The sequence below is a fragment of the Nyctereutes procyonoides genome, unplaced genomic scaffold, assembly GCF_905146905.1.
Source record: "Nyctereutes procyonoides isolate TBG_1078 unplaced genomic scaffold, NYPRO_anot_genome, whole genome shotgun sequence".
Classification (NCBI taxonomy): domain Eukaryota; kingdom Metazoa; phylum Chordata; class Mammalia; order Carnivora; family Canidae; genus Nyctereutes; species Nyctereutes procyonoides.
In genome coordinates, this window is record NW_026575121.1 from 55,612,592 (window position 1) to 55,638,455 (window position 25,864).

Below are 25,864 nucleotides of genomic sequence, written 5' to 3' on the forward strand. Positions count from 1 at the left end.
ATATCCTAAAACAGAGGCACAGGATTGAGATTTTAATTCTTCTGGGTGCTTAGTCTTTCTTAAAGGTAATACTGATGTCTTAATTGCCATAGCAGCATAAATTAGGTATTAGGTATTTGTAAAAATAGCCATTAAATACTAGTTCATGAGTATATTTAATGTACATATAAATCCTATGTTAAAAGTATAAATGAGGAAATATAGCATAGTTCTATGATTTCTAAACTGTTGACCATCAAAAAGTAAACCACCCTCAAGACTTAACAGAACTTTAAAAAAAATTGCTTCGACATATGAATTTAAGACTTTACTTTATTCAGCAAAATCATTTATTTACACAATGGGGAATGCTGGTTTGACTTTGTCAATGAAATAAAAACAAACTGAACAGAGACAATACTGAACTGTATATATATCTTGTACCAGAGCTGACCGACTGTTTCCTTACCTGTATCAGGAACATCAAGAGCAACGGTATCACAAGGACACTGGTTAACAATACACCACACAGGTCCAGTAACACCCTGGGAGCTTCCAATGCAATTTCCAACTTTTTCTTTTTTTATAAATATATAAAAAAACAAAAAGTCAGCAAAACCAGCATTATGATGTAATAGGCAGAGTATAACTCTGAAGTCAATGGGCCAGTAGAAACTTATCAGACCATCCACAGTTTACAAAGTGATCTGCTCTTCTGCGGATCACTAATGAAGAATCCAAACAGATGAAAAATAGATCACTTTCTAGAAGACAATAATGATCTGATAAGGATCTGACTTAATGGAAGTTAAAGGGGGGGGGGGAGGAATGCAGAGCATAGCCCCTATTAGAACAAGCTAAGTTTTCCAGATTTTCCAAATTAAAAAAAAAAAAAAAAAAAACAAAAAACAAAACAAAAAAAAAACAAAAACAAAAAACCACTTCAACATGAAGCTACCATACAAAGTTTTTCCATTTTTCTTTGTAAAAAGTTCAGAGTTTGCAGTTTAATCCTGGGTCTTTAAAGAGAAGGACAGTTTGGGCCTGGACTTGCCCTTGCCCAGGATAATTTTTTGTTCTTCTTTTTGTTGACGTTGCCGCTCTTGTTCTAGTTTCATCCTTTCCTCATGAATCTTTCTTTGTTCTTCAACAATTCTCAACTGCTCTTCAGCCTGAAAGTTAAAAGTGAACATTAAAACTTTCTCTGAATATCATGTCTTGTACTAACAATACTGGGGGATGACAGCTTACAGACGACACCATGTTGAATGAAATCTGCCTTCGTGCACACACAAAGCGATAAAGCGATCAAGGACAAAACACCGAGGAATTAGAATAGAACTCCTTACTAATTCTACCTATAGTTTCTGATGTGGTTTTATGAAAATATGTTTTAAAAAAATCACAAAAAAAACACATATTTTGAAAATGGAAATTTCTAAAATCCTGTCTTAAGATCAGAATAGATTTTGCCCAATTACCTATTTTATCTACACTTTCAGTGTGTCACATGAAGACTGGCAATTACAAACCAAGGCATCAATGTACTCAAAGAACAGGTTACCTACCAATTATTAGATTCACAGTTAAAGACAAAAAGTTAAGGAAAAAACCTCTACTGGGGCTACATTACATTGTCAATATATAACCAAGAAATACTAAAGACACCTTTCTCTGAAGACAAAAAAATTCACAATCTTTCAACTCGCTGACTAGAGAATGCTTTTCCGTTTCAGCAGATACTGGTGTAGTTAACTTTGGCAGTGCCTCAACTACCTCACAGTCTAGGGAACCAACTCTCTTCCTGGGCTGTCTATGCATTTTCCATCTTTATCGAAAAAAATGTAGGCCATTCTCATTCTCCCTCCTCAAGCTTCTCCTTTGGCCTCCCAAAAACTCCATGCTCACTTCCTTATTTCTCACGGAGGTGTAGCTCTACCCCTCCCCTCTCCCAGGAACATGAGGCAATGAGTGCCAGCTCCTGGCATCTAGTGGGCAGAGGGCAGGCATGTTATTAAAAAATATTAAACATCCTACAATGCACAGATCAGCCATCAGAACAAAGAATTACCCAACCCCAAATGTTAATTGGGCCAAGGTTGAGAGAAGCTGCTCTAACCTTGAGTTTTTAAATCTCAGTGATCACTGTTTTCCTTTGTTTCCCATCTGACCTTCATCTTAAAACATTCACTGCATCCTCTAAATGCTTTCCTATTTTCAAAAGTCAGATTTTAAAGTCATTGCTTCCATCTCCATTATTTTACTAAAATTATTTTCTAGATGGTCAGAACTACAATGCTTAATGATCTCTTTATTCATTCTTCTGTTCACTTGAACTTATTAGTTATTAGGTCTTTTAAAAATTTTCTCCTCTCCCACATATTCTTGAATATGAGACACTGGCTGTTCAAAACATTCAGGTTCTCCAACTCATCACTCCTGTTTGTCTCCACTGATATGTTTTTCGCTCAGAAATAGTAACATTAGATGTGACTGCATTACAGGCTTTATGGTGAAGATGGGAAAAGCAATGGACTCTGGTATACAACATAAAGTATTTTTAAAAACCCTGGCTTTTAAAATACATAAGTAACATGAAGAGGTTTATTTTACTTTAGGATGGTGGTGATGTAGACAAATAGGTAGAAGACAAATGGTGGGGCAAATCCACTGTAATCCAGTAAAGGTCAAAGATGAGGAAGATCAAATTTAAAGAGAAAGAATTTGGTCGGCAGGCAAGATGGAAAACCCAACAGAGAGGTGAAACAAATCTTCCATCTCTCAGACTCTTTTCCTAAGCTACAGCTGTCGAGTAGGTATAGTTACTGGACATAGACCAGGGAGACCTCCAGGTGCCTTCGAAATTCAACATGTCCAAGATACCCCTCAAATCTAACCTTAAAATAAATCAGCTCTTTCTACTACCTTCCCTACCACCACCCACATTCTGTAACTTGTCTCCTCCCTCTTCCCTGACACAAGCAGACAGCCAACCAGTTGGGTTAATCCATCCTTTATGTTCCCTTTTCCACTACAATGTCTCATCTGGAGCCCCATACCCATGGCCACCACACCAGTGCAGGGTCCCAAGTCCCTTAAGAGACCTCACTGAATTTCCTTGTTCCCATCCCAGTCTCCTCATTCACCCTGCAGAATGCTACCAGTCTCACCATTTTTGGAACATTGTTCTATTCTCACATGCCCTTAAACTTCCCGTGACTTCCACCATGTATAGAATATGGCCCCACTTCCCAAATGAGCATACTATTTAAGACTTTCTATAATCTGGCTCCCACTGTGTATAATTTCTCAAATTGTGCTTGCTTTTCTATCCTGCCTCCCCCTCTCCTTTTGCTCACACCATTCTTTCCTTCTACTGAAATCCTACCTGTACATCCGTTTCAAACCACCACTTTTGTGCTTAGACTTCCACTGATAATCATTTAGTGAATTCATATGCCAATTACTTTATCCAGTTTTAACAAATCATCATACATTTGGAATAAGAGCTTGGCAAGTCCAATTAAATCAAGGTAAAGAACCTTACTGTGTGTGTCCATGTGCCTGGGAAACGCTTACAAATATAAATACCCAGATTCACTGTTCCCTATTGTTCTAACTAAGCCCTTAGGAAAGCAGATTAGAATCTTGAAAAAGAAAAGGCTTGGACATCACAACCTAACTCTTAAGAGAAATCTAATTAAAATTACACAGTAGTTTTCACCCTATCATGTTGACAAATTCAAAAGATACACAATACTATCTTATGAAAACTACTTCGGCACTAATTACCAAAGTTCTATCTTCATTATAATGCTTTTACCCCCAGCAAATGAATTTCCTGGAATATATCTTATAAATAACATTTGCGTAACATGCAAAACTGAACAAAGTTTTCTAATGCAACACAGCTTGCAAAAGACTGGAAAAAGCCAAATATTCCCCAGTATGGGACTATTAAGTTGCAGAAAATCTGTATAATACTGTGTTTAAAAAAAAAAAAAAAAAAACCACACAACAAAAAATAGGAATCCCTAAATCTGAAATGGAAAAATCCCCAAGTTATACTGTTAAGAAAAGCAAAGTCCCAAATAGTATATATAGTACGCTGTTTCTCTGCAAAAAAGGGAGAATTAAAATACACCTATTTGTATCTGCCAAAATCTCCATTTTAAACTCTAAACAAAGGCAAAATTGAATATACCTTTGGACATGGCAGTGAAAAGTAGGTGGATAGGGAAAAAGAGATATAACCCCTTTATTTTTCTAAAGAATAAATTTGATGTGATTACATTATCTAAATTAAAAACGAACCAGATTTTTTAAAGCAAAGTCATTTCAAACAGATAGGAAATACTAATTTTGCACTGAAATTAACTTTAGATTGGGTAAAGAAAAAGTTTCAAATTCATTCAGGTCTACAAATATGTGCGTGTGTGTGTGTGTAGAAGGGGAGCTTTAATTTCTCTGGTTCACCCTTAGTACTACTAAGCATATATTGCCTATTGTAAGTATCTGATAATGAAAGGATTTTTAAAAATGAAGTAAGCAGGGGAATATCCTGTCTTTTTTTTTTTTTTTTTTACCTGTCTTTATGTACAAACATTTGTACTTTCTTCCATTATAGCTTTAAATGAAGCATAAACGCTATTCAATCACACTGGGACAAAAACAGACTAGTTGAGCAAAACCCAAAGCCATCTACTTTATTAATATAGTGGCTCTCAAATGATGAATATCCATCTAGAAGGTTTGACCTTCTACCTTAATTTGCTAGGTGATCTTCTAAACTCCAGCATCACTCTGTAATCTGTCTGACATGCCATTTCCTTTCTGATGACCACACTCGTCGGAATATCCACTACTCCTCTACCCTTGTGTTGTTTCAAATGTGTGTAAAAGAACTATTCCAATGGGATGGGGGTGGGGGAGACACATATGTGCATGTCTATTCATACATATGAACAATACTAAGTTCTCCTACAAGGATTACATGGGGACCCAAGAGAAGCTAACATCCACAATACGAAAGCCATGAAATTAGAGTGGGCCTTTCTAGCCATTAAGTCCAGGACCCTCACAAAGTTGACTTTTTACCCCTGCACCTCACTCAGAGAGTGATTGGTGAGATTCAATACTATAACCAAAATATACCATTCTAGCAGAAGATCTACTCTCCCAATACCTTTTGCCCCACCTGCCTTTACCCAGAGGTTCTGGTTCTGTTATTAAAATTACTCTTTGGGGGGTGGGGTGGGGTGAGCACCTGGGTGGCTGAGTTGGTTAGGTATGTCTGCCTTTGGCTCACGTCATGATCCCAGGGTTCTGAGACTGAGCCTGCCCCACATCAGGCTCCCTGCTTAGCTAGGAGCCTGCTTCTTCCTTCTTCCTCTCCTTCCCACTTGTGCTCTTTCTGGCTATCTGTGTCTCCCCCTCAAATACATAAAATCTTTGAAAAAAATTACTCTTTTCCAAGCATTTCTTTCTTACACTGTCTATAACTATACATCAAGGTGATCCTTAGTAGCAGTTTCTTTCAGCAAATAAAGATGCTGAAATCTACTACTCTCTACTTAAAATATATATGGATATATATTTTACAAAATTTTAAAAATACAAGGAGAGAAATATTTATCAGAAGTGATTACAGAAATGATAGGAAAGAATGAAAAATATTTCAATTAGGAAATATTACCACTACTCAGAAATATGAATTTCTGCATTTTAACCTTCCCAGAAACACATCCTGTTCCACTCTGACATTTATCATTTTAATTCTTTGATTCATCTTCCCTTCTACAACTAGTGTAATGTATATCTACGTTAGATAAACAATGAAAAAATATTTAAAATTTTGATATAATTAGTTCTGATGCTTAGCAAACTATGGATCAAAAAAAATTTCTAAAGTTATTAATGTACAAGGTTAAAAAAACTTTCGAGAATTAAAAAAAGCAATCCCCACCACTGGCGATTTGGTTATTCTGACAGTTACCTCCTTATAGTATATACTATCCTTATGGGATATTATTTGCTATCACCTAAAGAGAATTCATACCACCAGCCACTCCTCCTAGCCCCTTTCCTTCTCAATTTAGTTACCCAATTGTTAAATATATTTATAATCTTGAATATATTTTTGGAACTTCAACACTGTATAATGTCTCCTGAGAGCCGATATTATCTGGAGTGGAGACAACAACCTCAAGAAGGGACTGAAGTTGAGATCAGCATGGGATATTCAACACAACAAAGAACCCCTGTCCTCCAGAGCTCTGGAGATAATGCTGCCAAAGAGCAATCTCATACCTTCAGGATTTTATCATTTATGTCCCAAAATTTCAGAAAAAATGATCTCATCCAGATATGGTTCTTTGCATCTTCTATACCCTAATTTTTTTTCTTTCAAAAAAGTTGTTTGTCTTGGGCATTCATTCCCTTTGGTGGATATTTTCCTAAATGCCTGCTGACACTTGGTTGTCAGCATGATGACATCTTCTCTGGTTCCTATACCAGATTTTCTCTCCATGCTCTTTCCTCCACTTTCTTCCTCTATACTCCCCTCCTCCTTTATCGCTCACCAAGTTTATACTGTCTCTAGTTTCTACTTCCACCTTACCATTTAAGCCCCATCTTCTGACGGGCTTTCAATGGGTTTCTGGTTGACATTCTTTCCTTCAAGCCACCCTATACAATGCCAATACACTAACATCTAGAAAGTTTTAAAAAAAAAATGTTGCTCAAAATACATTAAATGAGCTTATCTTATCAATTGAAAACAAGCCTCTCACTGACTAAACATCCTTCGGTAACTTCACCACCATTTCATTTCAAATTAAAATATTTAATGAACATTTACAGTTGGCGCCATGCCATATTTGTCTGTTTCTTACAATGCGCACATATATCAGAACTAACCACCCTAAGTACTGAGCTCTTTCAACTTATACACGCTCACTTTAGTATAAATGCCCTATTCTTTTCCTGGTTGTATTAGTTTCCTATAGCCACTGTAACAAAGTACCATAAACTGGATACCTTAAGAGAACAGAAATTTATTCCAGAGACAAAGAAGTCCCAAATCATTATCACTGGAACAAAATCAGGGAACCTATGAGTCACATGCGTAATCTCTTCAGCCCTAGCAAATGACTGTCCAGCCATACCCTTGGCCTTCTTTCCAGAATTTTTCTAACACTAAAACTAACTTTAGCATTTTTTGTAATCTAAAAAGGATAAAATTTTCTCCAAACATAAAGTGCTCATTCCTTTATACCTATCAGTTATTTCCCCTATTTATCTCAATAGATCTCAAATTTTACTATCAACAGCCAGAGGAAAACAGATTGTACTCCACAATTTACTTAGAAATACTTTCAGTTACACATGTAAGTTCAACACTTAAAAAAGCACCTTCCACATAACCATAAGGCACAATTCACCTGGGTTTTCTACCTCCTTCCCTTTAGTTTTCAGTACCATCCTCATTTGTGTCTAAGCCCTGACCTTTAAAGTCCATATTTCTATGAACAGTCTTTTTTTAAGGCAGCCTAGGTATTTTCTATCATGTGCCTCAGAATTCTTCCAGGCTCTAACTATCCAACTTCAAAACTACTTCCACATTTTTAGGCAAAAAATTTCCACGAACTATATAGTTCAAAATAACATAAAATTATTCTGGATGTTGGAAGTCCGAAATCGGCATCACTGGTCCACAATCAATGTGTCAACAGGGCCATGCTCCCTCAAGAGGGTCTAGGGGAAAGTCTATTGCTTGCTTCTTCCAGCTCCTGGTGGCTGCCAGGATTCCTCATCTTCTCACATCATTCCAATCTTCAAGGCCAGAATCTTCAAATCTCTCTCTGCTCTGTCTTCAGCCTTCTCCTGTGTGCATTGTGTGGTTAAAAAAACAAAACAAAACAAAAAACTCCCTCTGCTTCCTTCTTACAATGGTATGTGAGTGAGGTTGTTAATCCAGGATAACCTCTTCAAGATCTTTAACCTAAAAAGGCCCTTTTCTGGGGGCCACAATAGGTAACAATCAAGGTTACCTTTTATATATAATATGGACATATATTATATATATTATGTTTATATATAATATATATAAATAATATGGACATATACTACATAAATAGTTTTTGTTTGGGGATGGAGGGGCATTCTCTGGAGATCCAGAGATATCTCTTAACTGCCAAGTGAGATCTGGTTTAAGTATGTGGAACACATTTCACATATAGTCCACTTGGAAACATGGTAAATCTTCCTATTTGGCAAGTGGGTAAGGAGAAAACTATTTTCAATAGTAAAGAATAGAAATACACTGTAAGTCTCAAACTTATGATTTGCTGATAATTTAAAATTTCAGGGACAGCTGTGTGGCTCAGTCGGTTAAGCATCCAACTCTTCATTTCAGGTCAGGTCACGCTCTTGGGGTGGTGAGATCAAGTCCCACATCAGCCTAGTGCACAGCATGGAGGCTGCTTGGAATTCTGCCTCTCTCTCTGTCCTTCCAGCTTGTGTGCTTACACTCTCAAATAAATAAAGAAAACTTAAAAAAAAAAAAAAACAACTTCAAAGAATGTTTCCCAGTTAAGATTAATTTTACCTTATCATTATAATGTAAACTTTTTAATTTTATTAGAAGTTGTCAGTCTCTGATTATAGTTCAGGTATTTAAATGCAAATTAACCAGGTTCCATTTTACTACCAGCTTCATTCACCAATTCATAGTTTGAGGATCATTTTTTTCTACTGATACAGCCTCCTGGAAGGACAATTAACTCCACAATACCTGTTAACTTTTCTTAAGTCCGTCTCACTTTCTGAGTAAGTAATATTCTTACACATACCACAATAGTACCTGCGCTTGGCTTTTCCCAGGCACATCACAAAAAAAACTTGTGTGGAAAAGAGGAGCAAAAAAAAAAAAAAAAAAAATTTAGGTACTATTTTTAACAATTTTTTAAAAATTAAAATTCTCTATTGTATCAAAACAGCCTTTCAAGTATTTGAAGATAGTTGTGCACTGCCAATACTAACCCAGAAGTATAATCCAATCTGCCAAAAGGCCAAGTCCACTCAAGCCAAACCACATGTGAATTAGTTCTTGTTTGATTTTATAAATTAAGCATGTCTGTTGATTAATATTCTTCTGCCTCCTTTTGGACAGATAAAATCAAGCATCTTGACAAACAATTTGGCATGTGAGCAAAAACTACCTTTGATCTGGAGCACCTTGTAAGAATTCACATCTGAGAGAGCCCATGTGGCTAAGCTAATGAATTCCTTATTACGATCATCACTGCCATCAATCTGAACTTTTGTTAACAAGGACCAACTTAAAAGTCCATTCAAAGTGTGGTTTAAATTTACTTTCTGTACTAATTATTTTTATGTGATCACAAAAGTGATGTTAGTTGTATTAAAACAAACTAGAGAAAAGTATAAAGTTACATATAAGTCTACTGCCAATTAGAGATAACTATTTTTAGCATTTTGGCATATTTTCCATCTACTAAAATGTGCAAATATATTTTTCAAGTTACCAGGATCATAATGTATACATAAGTTTTGTATTTAGCTATTTCTCCTGTATTACCAAATACTTTTTGACTACAGGAAAAACCAGCTGTAAGCACATGTTATAATTCATCTAAAAACCTTCACTACTCTAAATTATATTGTGAGAATCTTTTTTTTATTACCGTATTTGTATCTGATTCAGTTTTCACCAGATTCTTAGAAATAGATTTAAGGTTCCAGATATTTACTGATACAGTGTCATTTTCTAAACTGGTCATAGCCATTATAAACTACCTCCATCACCATATAAAAAAGTCTTCTTTATACCTTATTCTTGCCAACACTTGGTGTTAATGAGGAAAAAAAAAGTCTTTTTATTGGTATGTAGTATTACAGAAAATGAAAAGGAAGAGATCATTTCTTTGTTTTCCTACAGAAGTTGGGAGACTGGGATATATTTTCAAGAATTTATTAGAGCACTTTTCACTTGTGTGAATTCTCTTCTACATCTCCCACTTTTCTTTTTCAATTAGGGAGTTGGGTCTTCTTTACTGACTTGTAAGAAACTGTTGTATTATACTTCCATGGTTATAATGTTTAAGAAATCTCCCTCAGGGTACTAACTTTTCTAACCTATCTTTAATCTGCTTTCAAACTGCATCAACCATTACTTATCTCACAAACTTCTTACTCTTACAGAAAGCTGGTTTACTACTATAGCTACTACTGCCTAGCCCACCATCCTGAGAGCACCTACACTCTTGCCTTTTTTCTAATGCTACGAAATCCCAGAAAGGCCTTTGCCAAGCTTCCTCACAGTCCTGCCCCCATCATAAATTCAATTCCTAACTGGCCACTGAGGCTTGGCTCATGGGCATCTCTTCCAGGAAGATTTACCAGGCATTCCAGGGCGATTATGTCAATTGCCCCACAACATCCATACCACTACCAAATACCTCCATATTACTTGTTAACTTTTCTTTGGATTGTCCTTGGGTCTACCATTAATACATTAAATACTTTAAAAACTTAACGTCTTGTCAATTTTTATCTCCAAATTGCTTTTTTACATATAATAACTTCTCAATATAGAGTATGTGAAGTTAAGGTTGGCTACTCCCTCTCTTCCTCCTTTGCCTTCTAGAAGTAAGAATGCATCACATGAACCAGTCCACATTTCTAGCATATTTATTATGTCATAAAGCAAACAAAACTGCTGTTGCAACAAGAAAAACTACCACTACTGACATACTCAGGACAAGTCCCATGTTTCTAAAATACTAGCATACTTCCCTCTCTTTCTTAAATATCTATTCTTCTAAAGGAGTATTCAATATATTCCACGTAATATTTCCTAATACATGTGTAAAAAGATTAAAGAACTTGCTCAAAATTGAGAGGATGAGGAATGAACAACAAAAATGAAAGAAATCTCTGTATGTGCCTGGCATCTTTATGCAACAACATTTTCTTGACTTCTCTGACTTTCCCTGCAAGTATATGGACTCCCTACCAATAGAACCAAGTAAAAATTAATTTTCTTTAACATGGACAATAATTTCTTAAAACTTCCAACTTTATCATACACAGGAAAAAAATGAGTTACATTCAAATCCTTACCAAATATTCTCAAATTCAAACTCCTTTTCTTCAAGATATCTTTTCACTAAAGTCTTACTGATATAACATGCAGTCAAAACAGTGTCACTGTACAATACAGTCTATCAAAGTCAAATGTTCTAGAATAGAGCTAGTCTAAGTATGGCCCATGAATCAGCAACAGTTTGCAAACCAGAATGGATCCACAACAAGATATGCAGAAACCAGGAGTGTTTTAGAAGCTTTTATAGCCACTTGACCTCATTTTTCTAATAATTCATCTTAATTATATCTTGCAAAAGTAGAGGTCTGAGACAAATCAGGATTAAAAGAACAAAAATTGGCCAATTACCACCACTCGAGAAGCACTGCTCTAGAATAAGCTTGCTAATCTTTTCCCAGTAATGACACACAGAAAGTCCTATTTTTAAGGTCCACGTGGGTAAACAAAAAAAGCTGCCAAGAGGAATATGAAGTGCCCAACCAAGTTTCTCTAGGCACCCCGACAGTTATCAGAAAGGATCAGAAAGGATCTTGGCAGGGCCTAACAAGTTGAGGAGCTCTCTTCTAGAAGTCACAATCTTGGCATTTCAGGCCACCCAAAAATTGAACTACTGCGCTACCCAATCTTTTATCATGTTCTAAGAGAAATTCTATTCCACCAGCTTGGAAATTCTAGTTCAATGTTTCAAATACCAACTACACTGTTCCTCCCTTCTGGAAATATCTATGCCTTAAAAACCCACACTGTATTTATCTTTCAAAGCTCAACCTTCTAAACTAAAATTAAGGTTCACACTTTTCATTTTAATTCCACCTACCTGCACTGAGATTTTCATCTTATGCAGAATCACTAAAAAAGGCATTATCACATACTAATTAATGAACATGTAGTGATACATCTTACAATGACTCCTCATCCATTCGCAGTGCATCATCATTCAGAGTGCTTTTTCTACCTTAACAGATTTTAAGATCTTTTCATGGGGAAAGCAGGATTAAGTCTTTCCTTTCATTACGTTCATTAGCTAAGAATCCACAGTGTCACGCTAAGTTGTTTAGGGTATTTCCAGTATTGCTTTTCCCTGGGGTAATAAGCTATCTTTAAAAATATCATGCTTTAGAACTTATTGCCCCATAATTTTAACTTTTTACATTCTTATCAACTACAAGACACGTTACATACAGTCTACCTTTGCCCTTGTTCTCACTGGGATCCACTGTCAATTAATTCTTAGACCAATTCAGATCGTTTCCTGTGCCTTTATAAACTCACAGAATTTTTTTTTTTAAATCGTTTACCTGGAGCTTACAACTTGCTTTCTCCCTGGCAAAGTAGGACTTAGCAGCAAATGTCTTCCTATGACTGTATCTGTATTATTCTCAACATATTTCTAACTAGACAAAAGTTTTCCAAGATGTCTAGAACCAAGAGTCGCACCCTAGGTCCTGTCTCTATTCCTGGGCACTAAATAGCACTCATCTCCCATTCAACCTAAGTACATTTTCTTCTATCTCTGACTTATATTCTGCTTGAGGAAGCAGAATTCCTAGATGGTACCTTCATAGGGAAAAGAAAGCTTTTTCCTTCCAAAGCCTATCCTCCTTTTGTACTTTGGCTTCTTTATATCCACAGTCCTTTAATTCTAGCTTTCTTCATCATACCAAGACTGCTTCAAAATACATACTCTTAAATGGAAAACCCTAGGACACCAAAAATCTTTTCTTCTTTACTATACTTTAAATGCTAGTCTGTGCTAAAAACAAAGAAAACAAAAACTCAGAAATACTAAAAACAGAACTGAAAAGAAAAATGGAAGCGGCAGAGATTAGTTTTTTTCTATTTTAAAAAAAAAAATCACTTCAGTATCTTACACTGGCTTCCTTATTAAAATGTTTAAATTGCTCTCTGCATCACCTTTTATATCCCTAGAACATAATTGCTTCAGCCTCTGTACTCCTTACTAGATTACAGTCTCAGAATAGGAAAAGAGCTTATTAATCTGGTACACTTATTATCAAACATATGCTATCTACTTTACCTAGTAATTAGTAAGTAATAAGCTAACTAAGGTAAAGCGAAATACTGCATTTTAGTTTAAATACTTCACAACTTTCATTGCTATTATTTAGGCATAAAAATGTAAATGGGGTTAAGACAGAAAAATCTCTGGGATGGGGAGAGTACAATTCTCCCAGGAAACCTGTTTTAAACCACCGCAAATTTTAGAATTTTCTCCAGATTCAGTAAATTTCTGGATTACCCCACAATAGAGTCCTCCAGAAGACATGCGCTAAAATCTACTCAACCATTCCTGCTCTTTCCTCAACTCTCTGAAAATAGACCCGAAAAACTTAGAAGTCAACCATTGAGCACAAAATGATTTCACAAATTCTGAAAAAGTAAAACAAACATCAAATATTTTTCAAATGTACACTTCATACACACCAGTTTGGCTTGTGCTTCTGCAATTTTTCGGTTATTCTCTTCCAGTATTCGCTCTAGCTCCTCACGTTTTGCACGTTCTTCCTCCTAAAGGGGAGGACATGTTTAGATGTTAGAAAAATAAAATGTTTATTTTTACTGATAAATATTTACTAATCTTCCTCTGAACTTTTTTGATCTGACTTAGAGGGTAGCTTTATAGCCACCTTCTGTCTGACAAATGATAAACTGTGCAGCCACTAAAATTTGTTTCTAGCACGAAATTTAAATCATCCCTCCCAGTCCAAACAGCAACCGACTAAACCCTCCCTAATGATAGTTTCCTGGCAATTATTACTAATACTTTAATATCACACAAATCAACAAGGACAACTACAAAACTGGATAGTATTTACCAAATTAAAAAATAATATATAAAATATAAATAAAGTGAATATTTGTCTCACCAATTATGTATACCTACGTATTCTTTACCTATACTCCTTTAATCAGCATTAAAAGTTGAATATTTACTGTCTTGTCCAGTGTCCTGCAGAGTGTGCTCCTCGGCTGCCATACGCGCCAGCTTCCTCTTTAAAATGATTTGTACTGTTAGCTTGGCAATACCTGCATCAGCAGCTCAACCATTTATAAAGAAACAACATACAAGGAAGGCTGAGCTGAGGAATGCAGATGTTTATGGTAAGAAGGAACAAAAAATGTAATTCATCATTCCTAAGGCAAACAATTAATAAGAAAAATACATTTACTGTTAGTGAAAAATACAAATGGTAATCCATACTTCATGGAACTAAGGGCTCTTCCATGGGGAAAATGGACTTAACATTCAGATGTTGACAATTTCTAAAGGCAGCTTATCTTGTCATCTACAGTCTGAACTGAAATTCAGGAATCCAAGGGGTGCATGGTCCGGAAATAAAATTCTGTAATTTATTTTTTTATTGGAGAATTTAATGAGGTTTTATAATGCAAACTATATGAAGATTGCTTGATGGTTTGGGCAGTGTTCAGATCACAGCATACATATTCAAATGATTTTAATATTTGGAAAGACTGTCAGAGGGTAGTGTCCGTGTAAAAAAAAAAATTGTTAATATGAAACAAAAAGCAAATGAAGAGAAAAAAATCTTCCTATGATTAATAACTCGCTACAAGACAGCACCATTACTCCAAAATTATCTTCATGATTAAAAGCACTGATGTAAATAAAATTTCATACATTCAATTGCACAGTCTGTGATAGCTACCAAATATAGACACGTGTATCTACTTAAAGACAGCACAAGGGAAAATGCATTTAGAAAAGCTAAGCTTACTGGAAAACAAGAGAGATTTAATATGATGCCAACTTGTCCATAATACCAAGATTAACAATGATGAGACACATATTTTGAGTCAAATATTTAAGTTCAAGAAAATGTAACTAGAGGATTTTCTATGGCACACACCAATGGAATCCATACTCATTATGCAAACTATGTCAAGGGACACTCAGTGCCATAAAGTAATTTGCCTTGAGTGTTTCAGTGACTTTCAATGAGTTTTAGGAACCTGGAGTAATCAGTGCAAATAAGCCAGAAAGCTTCAGTAGCAAATTACTGTCTCACAGAAAGACATTTTCAACTTCTGCTCCAGCTGCTGATAAAACAAATCATGTGTTTAGCTTGACTCCAGACAAGGACAACCTGTTCCTTCATAACTCTCTAGAGAAAAAAAGGAGTTGTTAGTAGATACTAAAAAAGTGGATGAATGATCTGGACATTTTTCCTAAAAAGATTCTTTGAAACACATTAGGAAAATGGAGGGCCTTATGATCAGAGTGCTAGAATTAGTCCATTGTGTTGAGGCAGGATTCGGGGTAAGGGGTGAGGATAAAGGAGGACAAAAAGAAGAGCAAGAAAACCTAAGTATCAAAAGCAGGTGCTGTCACTCAATGTCAGGCCCTGCTCTTTGTAATCTGACTGAAGGCAAACAGCCTCTCACAGTCTAGGCAGTAAGAATGATACACAGAAAAGAAGAATACATATCCACAGGTGGATTTTAACCATCTCCCTTTCACCACTCCCTGTCTCCCCCAACCCTCCCAAAAAAGAATTTAAGTCCTGCAGCCATGGCAAAAGTTTCAAACACTTCTCAAATATGTAAGCCAGTTCCATTAAATCAAAAAGTATCCTTGAATACGTTTTATGAAAATAACTTTTAAATATCAGTCAGCACTTCTCAATAGGCTAAAAAATTAACTTTCGCAGCAATGTTAAGTTTAGATGAGAAAGGAATGAGTCTGTATTCCATCTCTTTCTGAACTGAGCAGGAGGCACACCGAACACTGAAAGTTTTGCCATGGACTGTCTCTACTTTCCAAACGACCGAGCGTTACCTCTCTGGCTTTTTGTGCTGCAAGCTCAGCTTGTCTCTGTCGCTCGAGTTCTTCGAGCAACTGCTTTTCCATGATGCGCTTGGCTTCCTCCACCCTTCGGAGAACTTCTCGCTCGATTTCATCCTTCCTTTTCTCCAGTTCTTCCTCTACCCTTTTTGCCACTAACTCTTCCACTCTTCGTGCTGTTTCTTCCTCGATGAGTTTTTCTTCTATTTCCTGCTGCCGACTAGCAAACAGAGTGGAAAAGAATGACTTAGATAATGTAAGTAAACCGAACAACGAAAACAAAACTAGCTGTAAGTCTATAAAGCCTTCAGCATGACTTTGTATTTTAGAATTCGTTTTCATGCAACATTCAAGGAAATACTAGATAGATATCAAAATGTTAAGGGATACAGAAATCCAAATGAGTATGAAATATTTGTTTTCTATGACTTTAAATACAAAAGGACTAGTATATATACATACACAAAGAGCTTAATTAGTTTTAATTTAGGAACTATAGAAGAGATCTGAAAGAAGTCTATTTTCTAGACTGTCACAATCAACTCTATAATCAAAGAACAAGCTGTTAAGTGTATGGATTTATCATTTGCCAATGCACTCAGTACAAGGGCTGAACTACAGAGAAGTCAGGAGAAAATATTATATAGCAAGCAATTCAGATGATAAAGTTCACCCCACCCTACCCCCACCAGCAAAATCAACATAAATACAGACTCAGACTGCTAAGGCAATGCAGTGTAGCTTTTATCGAAAATACAGACGAACATAATTCAGGTTCTGAACCTAACACCTTTTACTGTAGCTTTTCCTTCTTTGGTTAATTGATTTTCAATTAAAAACTCTTCAAGAGGGGATCCCTGGATGGCTCAGCGGTTTAGCGCCTGCCTTTGGCCTAGGGCGCGATCCTCCTGGAGTCCCAGGATCAAGTTCCGAGTCGGGCTCCCAGGATCAAGTTCCGAGTCGGGCTCCCAGCATGGAGCCTGTTTCTCCCTCTGCCTGTGTCTCTGCGTGTCTCTCTCTCTCTCTCTCTCTCTCTCTCTCATGAATAAATAAAAAATAAAATCTAAAAAAAAAGTAAAATTAAAAAATAAAATTAAAAAATAAAAACTTGGGATCCCTGGGTGGCGCAGTGGTTTAGTGCTTCTCCCTCTGCCTGTGTCTCTGCCTGCCTCTCTCTCTCTCTCTGTGACTATCATGAATAAATAAATAAAATCTTAAAAAAATAAAAATAAAAAATAAATAAAAAATAAAAACTCTTCAAGAAATGGGAAAATGGATGAAAATATATCACCAGTTCTAATAAAAAGTTCAATGAAGCATGATACTGTTTTAACTATTTTAATCACATTTAGATATTATAAAACAACTTCATCACTCAAAATGAAATTCCACACTGAATATACTGACATTTATCAAGGCACAGGTGAAAACCATGCACATTTCATACCACTGATACCCAAAATGATAGCTACTCGGTCACATGTGTCTAGTCTGAATTGAAGATTAACATAATGAAAAATATTAAAAATATCTTACAAATATTTTTATTTGGTTACATGTTAAAATGACATCTTAAGAAAGATTGAGAATACACTAAAATTAATTTCACTGGTTTCTTTTTAATGTGGCTACTGGAAAATTTTAAATTACAGATGTAACTCACATTGTATTTTCTATTGAACTGCACTATTTGAGACAATTTCTGCTGAACTAATAAATTCAGAGGCTCTAGAAGTATATCTAAATCCTAAGAGACCTATTTATTAGTTATGCTTCAACTTCCTCACAATCCACAAAATTAAATACAACCTGTAACCTTTATATCTTTTGATGACTCATAAATATGTATGAGCCAGTCATTCAATTTATGTGTTTAGCAAAGACTTTATAGTGTCTAAGTGACCTTTAAACACCCCAATCCACTTCAACTAAACTCTATTTTGGGGGTTGATTCAATTCCCACTGAAGTGCTTTTATTCTCAACTCCTGTTATGTATTCACAGAGATACCATACTAACACCAGTATTTCTGTCTAACATTCTAATTTATTTCAGTTTCTGCATTTATAAGCTGTTTTTCTGTCGAGATAGTAGCTATTTGAAAAAACTATTTTAGGTTCTAGATATATGCGATACCCATTCTGCAGATTCTGTTGCTTGTTTCTTAAATATGTCCTCCCAATACTACATTATTGGTGATTTTTATTTAAAAAGATATGAAAGCCTAACTATGCTTCTTTTCCTTTTGAACTTCTAATAAAATGCAGTTTAAGGTAGTTTCAAGGAGACTTTATCAAATTGCAATAAGAGAATAGCTACCCACTCCAATACTAGAATGAACTGCCAGAAATATCTAAAAGAAATCAGGCAGTGATTTCAGTAGAAATCAAACTACTTTTCAAATACAGAAATTTTCTCTATTTCATCCAAAGAGAATATAAAATATATAATACCCATTAACCAGATTCAGCAGACCAGGCTCTACTTCTGCATACGTTGGAAAGTTTACATAACAAAGTTTTAGGAGTATACACCACCGGCACAAATATACTTTTGCTAGTTGGTTCTTACAACATTAGTAAATGTAAAGTAGGCGAAAAAGAAACTTTTTTAAAAGGTCAAAAATAGTACAATTCAACTCTGAAAGACAATATATAACAGTTTCAATTAAAATTTTCAACACAGGGACGGCCTGGTGGCTCGGCGGTTTGGGGCCACCTTCAGTCCAGGGCCTGATCCTGGAGACCCAGGATCGAGTCCCACGTCGGGCTCCCTGCGTGGAGCCTGCTTCTCCCTCTGCCTGTGTCTCTGCCTCTATCTCTCTCTCTGTGTCTCTTGTGAATAAATAAATAAAACCTTTAAAAAAATAAAATAAAATTTTCAACACAAAGCAAAAAAGGAGCAAAGAACGGGATAAAGCTTTAGGGTTAGCTTATCAGTAGAAAAGTTGCCAAACAACTTAGGAATATGGTAAAGATGCAAGAGACCTGATTCATATTCAGGGTTTTTTCCAAGCAGTACCTAAGTAATAGCAGTAGAACAAAGGCTAATAGGGCCACATTTCCACACACTTGGTCAGTAAGGAGAAAACAAGCCTAAATAGTTTATAACTTACAGCAAAAGCCAGGTCAGCATGGTGTGAGCAGTCACTGGTGCCACCCCTGGACACCAAACCACAAGGCCCAGATGACACGCTATAGAGGTATATTCAGTGGGCTGCTCTGCTGCTTCGCAGTCAAATCTAAGGACAGCTCAGTGGTTTTATAGCCCAGAGGGGAAGGCAAGTGGAAAGTCCCAAGCTCAAAAGAAACTGGGAGGATGAGAAATGCCCTAGTGGAGTTTCTCACAAGGCTGCTTATCTCCCTTTGTTCCCAGAGGAACCACAGGACATAGCACCACGATTGTAATTAGGCTTTGCTACTGGGTCCCACGTGGAGACAAGCAAGGTCAGGATGCCACAGCAGGTTTGTTCTCCTACAAGTTTATCAAGAATGTAATTTTCTGCTGTTGCTGTTATTCTTAGTACGGTTAAAATTACTTCAGTAATCAGAAAAAAAGTTTTACAGAAATTTTTCAGTTTCTGCCCTGAAAAGTTATGCTCAATAATGCTTCAATTCCCTTCTCTCCACACGGAACAACAACACCAACAACCACCACAAACACTTTGGGTCATTAGCACCTGATAGAAAGAAGACAAACATTTAATGTCACTGCCTATCCACTCCTTCAAACTTTTCCCACAAGAGCTGTCACTTTAAAAGATGTTCAGGGTCCCTAATCTTTTCCTCAGGCTCCTCTGCTGAATATATTCCCTTGCCAAGAATTTTTGCCACCAATGAATCTTCAAGTTTTCAATGGAATCAGTATATATAACATTAAGCCTCCATTTTCTCCTTATTTTCAGGAATTTTAAAAATACTGTCACAATCCATTTAAAATGGCAACTATTAAAACAGCAGAGGCCCGGCAATGCAGCAGAGTATGATATGACTGTACAGCAACTGGTAATATTACTTTAAATATATTAATATACATAGAAATATTTTAAAATGTACAAACTCAACCCTAGGAGATTACTTCTAGAAAGTACTTCATAACATCAGCAAACAGCATTAATTCCTTATTACTTGGTACCAAATACTGTGCCAACAGCTTTATACACCATGTCATTGGCTACAATCCCTGATGGTTCCTCTGGCATAGGAATAGTTTACTAGCTGGGCTCCAGCACATTGCATTTTGCTGAGATGACTCCCAACCTAGGTAGACTCTTAAGCACTATACTACCCTAGATGGTTTCTCCAGGACAAATATGAAAGGCAAAAGTATGCAGAAAGATTTTTTTTTTTTTGAAGATTTTATTTATGGGGATCCCTGGGTGGCTCAGCGGTTTAGCGCCTGCCTTCGGCCCAGGGAGCGATCCTAGAGTCCTGGGATTGAGTCCCGCATGGGGCTCCCGGCATGGAGCCTGCTTCTCCCTCCTCCTGTGTCTCCGCCTCTCTCTATCATAAATAAATAAATCTTTAAAAAAAAAAATTTTTATTTATTCATGAGAGACACACACACACAGAGAGAGAGAGGCAGAGACACAGGCAGAGGGAGAAGCAGGCTCCATGCCGCGAGCCTGATGTGGGACTCCATCCAGGGACTCCACGATCACGCCCTGGGCTGAAGGCCATGGATCAACCGCTGAACCACCCAGGGGGTCCCATGCAGAAAGATTTAAGTATCAAAATAGTCACTTTAAAAACTTACAGGTTCTTATTAACATCAGGTAGATCTTACGTCCTAATACAAGGTCTTAAAGTCCTAACTTTCATGAAATACATAGTTCCACATACTGACTTTGCTCATAAAAAGTGCTTTTTGCTCTCACAATGAGCTCTTCAAGTATTCTAGGAATCACTCATATAGATCCCAGTTCAGTTTAGATACGTTAATTTAGATGGCTCTCAGTCTGTCACGCAGTTAAACCCTAAGCATATTCACAAACTCAGATTATCACAGGCTACAGTAAAATTATACCATTAACATTTCCTGATTTGCTGAAGTCATTTACAGCTGCTCATTTTTTCGATATGCACAAAGCATCTCAAAAGAATACATAAAAAAATGATAAGGAGGGGGAACTACACTGAATGGTTGGGACACAGGGAAGAGAAGAGAGGTAGAACTTTTGAACTCAATTTTGCAACATTATGTATTAGCTATTCAAAAATGAGGAAAAGAAGTGTTTTTAAATGTTAAGGTCTGCCTTTCACTGTCTTAATGTAGCAACTCATAAGATCACTTCTTAAATTCAACCAGGCTCAATCTGGCTGCATGCACATAAAGCATATCATACAAATTATTTACTAATGCCCATTATATGCCAACTATGTCTAGATACTTCCAATGCACTATTTCTGATCTTCATAATAAGCAAGACCCGTATCTCCATTTCAGGAATAAGAAACCAAGCTTACAGGTGATTTATTCAAGGCCTCACAACAGTAAAGAGCAAAGCAACTGGTTTCTAGTATTACTACAAACTTTCTAATTGGTTAAACCCAAGAGAATATTTTAATTCTGCTGTCTCACCATCTCTCATCTCATACTGAACCTCTTTCAAGGTACACTGACACTATGCATTCTTCTGAAATCCCTTCTCTGCTTCCTCCAACACACATTCCCTAAGGTTCTTGCAGTCCTGTATATAAACTGCTCTTTTGCCTCCATCTAAATTTTTTTATTTTTATTTTTTTTAATTTACTTATGATAGTCACAGAGAGGGGGGGGCAGAGACACAGGCAGAGGGAGAAGTAGGCTCCATGCACCGGGAGCCCGACGTGGGATTCGATCCCGGGTCTCCAGGATCGCGCCCCGGGGCCAAAGACAGGCGCCAAACCGCTGCGCCACCCAGGGATCCCTTTTGCCTCCATCTAATCTCAAGATTTCCTCTAGGCTTCAGTGTCCCCCATCAACCTTTGATATCACCATATCCAAATGTAAGTGCCCAAGGTGCAAGTAACAAATGGAAACTCCTTTGTGTCTATCCACCTTTTCTGTCATTTTAATCAGTCTACCACACAAATAGTTACTTGAACATTTTCGTAGCTGAAGTGCAACTGCCACAATGTAAACATGATTACCAACATTAATGTTTAATTTCCTTTATGTTCCAATTCAGTTTTATTTGCACTAAACCTTTCTTAAATTTGTCCCTCTTTTCCATTCCAATAACCACCCACTCACTACTCCTGTGTGGCCTTACTCTAATAGCCATCCTTTTAGAGCATTCTGTGTTTTTTTTTTGGGGGGGGAGGGGAAAAAAAAAAAGACAACACTGTTTACTTCCTTACAACTTTTCCTGTTTCTAGGATGAAATCCAAGCTTCTTAATATGGCATTTGAGACTCTCCTTGTGATTCCCACCATTTACCTCCCCAGTCACTCCATGATTTTTGTACTTTTGTAACTTCATCTTCCAGTCAACATTCACTGTTTTACCCGACTTTAAGGCCATTCTGCCCTCCTCCCTCTCTTTATTCGGCTAGGGATGGAGGGAACTCTGCTTTGGGCCCCATGTACCTTCCCTATGCCTCACCTTACAGTCTCTTAATCTACCAGCCATTCCTTAGGAGAACTAAGGTGCTTACCTAAGATCTTTCTTTTTACAGTCACATGAGCATCACTGACTTTACCACACTGTATTATTATGCAGCTACTTGTAAGTCTGTAAGGTTCTCAGAGAACTCAATTATCTTTAACAGTCCCTAGCATCTTGCCTAGCACTTATTAAATGTTCAATAAGTATTAGCTGAATGAAATGAGCTAACCCACAGAGAGAGACTCGTAGACATACAACCATTTATGCCCATTTCTGTGGCTCCAAAACCTGTAACTTTCCATGGTTTCCTCCGTGTTATTCCCAAAACATCACACCGTAATGTATTGAGAGCCTTACTGCATGGCACAGAGGAATTCAGTATATAGGTGGCTGCTGGCTCTGCCCCCTCCTCCCTTCATAAATGCTAATGGTAGTTTGCTGCTTCTGTCAACTTGGAACTGTACAGCTGCCTGATTTTCTCATGTAATCCCTGGGTTTTGTCTCTGCTATTCATGTGTAGCTTGCTAAACATTCCTAATTATTCTTTGCATACCAAGGTTCCTTTCATTTTTCCTACAAGTTTTAGCTTTCCAGTGAATGGCAAATCATTTCTCTTTGGACATCTGTTTTCACGTGGAAAAATTATCTCAGAGATGCCTTAAGTAAGCTTCTAAATGTTCATCTGTTGAGATTTATTTAAAAGCTACGTTTTCACAGTTAAGGATCTTGTTCCAGACCAAAAAAACCTGGATTCTATATAATCAAGGTTTGTTCGGAAACTATTACTTGAATTTGGTTTTCATATGTTGATCACCTACAGCTCTACATAAAGGAAAAGTATGCAGCAAAATAGCTCTCCTGGTATTGCTTCCTCCGTAATATTGTTAGTGCTACATTCTTGTGCCTTACTTTGCTTCTTAGAAACAAACTCTGCTGGAAAATCTAGAATACACAAATCCAAACATGTAAAAATTCACATGTATTTGTCTCAGGAAGACCCTAAATTCAGTTACTTTCCGCCTCACGTGCACTTTCTAAACATGAACCAAGGAAGACGGCTGGTTTAAGCAGTGAGAGTTGGCAAACCAACTCTACCTTTCCCCCTGGCTTTGGGAAATGAATACCCAGAGCATCACACGACCATGGTCTTAAACCAAAACCAAACCTGCGTTTTAAAACCAAAAGATCCTGACGCTGGAATTATTTACACCCACTCTTGAATCTAAAGATACCTGGGAGGTGCCTCTTCCAGAAATACTTGTGCTCAGTGACTTCAAGTTGGGAACCTTACTTACTATGTAGGACTCTGATTTCCCCTCCATTAAGGGAGCATATATACGAGCAATGCGAAAATAAAAGCAAATATTCCAATGTCTTCTAAACAAAAGTGTACTGAAAGGGAAAAACGAAGACAGGATTGCACTTAGGTCTGCACTACAAAGGAATATGAAGCAACGGAAAGAAGTATAAAAATGGAGTAAGTTCTAATTGGGATGGTGGTTAAGCAGGTGAACTCAAGTACCAAAACTCATCGGACTGTAAGCTTCAAGCGTGTGCATTGTTTGTACAGCTCACAAAAGAAAAAAAAATAAAAAAAAAAAAAACCGACCAGCGCTCGAAAAAAGAAACGCAACCGCGACATCTTTAACAAAAGCAATGTCCTAACGGAAAATGCATTCGGCGGGGGGGGGGGGGGGGGTTAGGGGGTTAGGGGGTTAGGGCTAGTAGTGTACAGGGAGACCACCGACAGTGTCTTATCCCCGAGGGGGCCCGCTCCGATACCAGATAGCAGCATGCTCCGGGCAGCGGCAATTCGCATCCCGGGGGTGACTTCCTTTGGGCTCCGCACCTGCGGGCCCGCCACCGCGGCCCGCCCCCGGCTCCAGGCTCCCGGCTCCCGGCTCCCGGCTCCCGGCTCCCGGCTCCCGGCTCCAGGATCCCGGCTCGCGCACCACGCGCCCTCACGGGCCCGGGCAGCTCCCCCGCCCCGCTCTCAGCTCCACCTCCTACTTCCGGCACTCTGCTCCGCTCTCGCGCCAAAATCGCTTTCCCCGCTTCCAGCCTCTCCTGCGCAAGCCCCGCGGTGTTTCGTCCCGGCCGGCTCCGGCGTCCGTCCTGCCGCAGGCTGCGCCCCCCGGCCCGCGCGGCAGCCGCCTCCCGGGCGGGCTCCCGCGACCCCTCGCCCCACCCCCCACGGCGCTCCGCCCGCCCCTCCCCCCGCGGGCGCTCACATTTTTCGCTGCCGCTCGAACTCCGCTTTCTTCTCCTCCTCCTCTCGCTTCTGCTTCTCGTCCAGGCTGCTGCGCTTGCTCACCGTGCGCCCGAAGATGTCGATGCGGTCGGGCGGGGACGAGGCGCGCTCCCGGTCCCGCTCGCGCCGGGACACGGCCGTGTTGGTGGACCGCGAGCGGGACCGCGACTCCCGCCGCCGGTTCCGCTTACTCTCCCGGGACTTGGAGCGCTTCCGCACGCGCTCCTTGTCCCGGGACCGCGACCGCGACCGGCTCCGCTTCTTGTTGTGTTTGCTGCTCTTGGTGTGTTTGGAGCGGGACGAGCTCCGGCTCCGAGACCGGCCCATCCTTCCGGGCGACGCTCGGGCTAACCGCTGGACCCGGGCCCCGCACGCGTCCCGCGGCCCTCACTTCCTCCTCCGGACGCCGGCTGGCCGTGCTGTCTCGGCCGGGGGGAGGAAAGCTGTCAGCCAGCTGAGTTTAAACCGCTCTCTGAGGTCGACGGCCGCCACGAAGGCCGCCTCCAACGACCAGGCCGCAACGCCGGGACTTGCTAAGATGGCAGCCGCGGCTGCACCGGCCGCCCTCCCCACAATGCCCCGCGCGGGACGCGCCGCTACGCGGGCCCCGCCCCCTGACGGTGGTCGCCGAAGGCGAAGCGAGCGCTTCCGAGCGCACTCGGCTCCTTCCGCCAGCCCCGCGCCAGCCGGACGCTCGGGAGCCGGAGTCCCCACCCGAGCTTTTGGTGCACTCCTGCTTTCCGGTGGGTGAGATGCCAACACCGTCCGGATGAACCCGTCACGTTTTGGTGAGAATGAAATCCTACCTCGGCAGGAACGGGTGCATTATTTTCCAGGAAGCTGGATTTCTCTCAGGCAGCCCTATATTGTATCAGAGTGACCCTGAGCAGGTTCCTGGTTTCTCTGAGCTTCCTCATTTGCACAATGAATGAAGTAGTTGTGAGGCTTATAGGAGATGACGTGGACTTTGGTAAGTGGAAGCCAAAGCTCGATATAGGGCTCCAGGTGCTGGGAGTTGTTCCGGATGCTTTGCATTTATTAACTGGTGCTTGATCCTCGTTTTAGGGATGGGGATGCTGAGGTCCAGCAGGTAG

The 25,864-nt window shown here is 38.8% G+C and overlaps 1 protein-coding gene across 1 annotated transcript; it reads right to left on the bottom strand.

Annotated features, from left to right (window-relative positions):
• Nucleotides 1-294: 294 nt before the first annotated feature.
• ARGLU1 (arginine and glutamate rich 1) lies at nt 295-25,248 on the bottom strand. The gene is made up of 4 exons (XM_055335910.1): nt 24,751-25,248; nt 15,927-16,152; nt 13,553-13,636; nt 295-1,151 (listed from the first exon to the last, which is right to left on the bottom strand). Exons 1-4 carry the CDS (start codon nt 25,095-25,097, stop codon nt 987-989), a joined length of 822 nt encoding a protein of 273 aa, XP_055191885.1. The 5' UTR covers nt 25,098-25,248; the 3' UTR covers nt 295-986.
• Between the last annotated feature and the right edge of the window lie 616 nt (nt 25,249-25,864).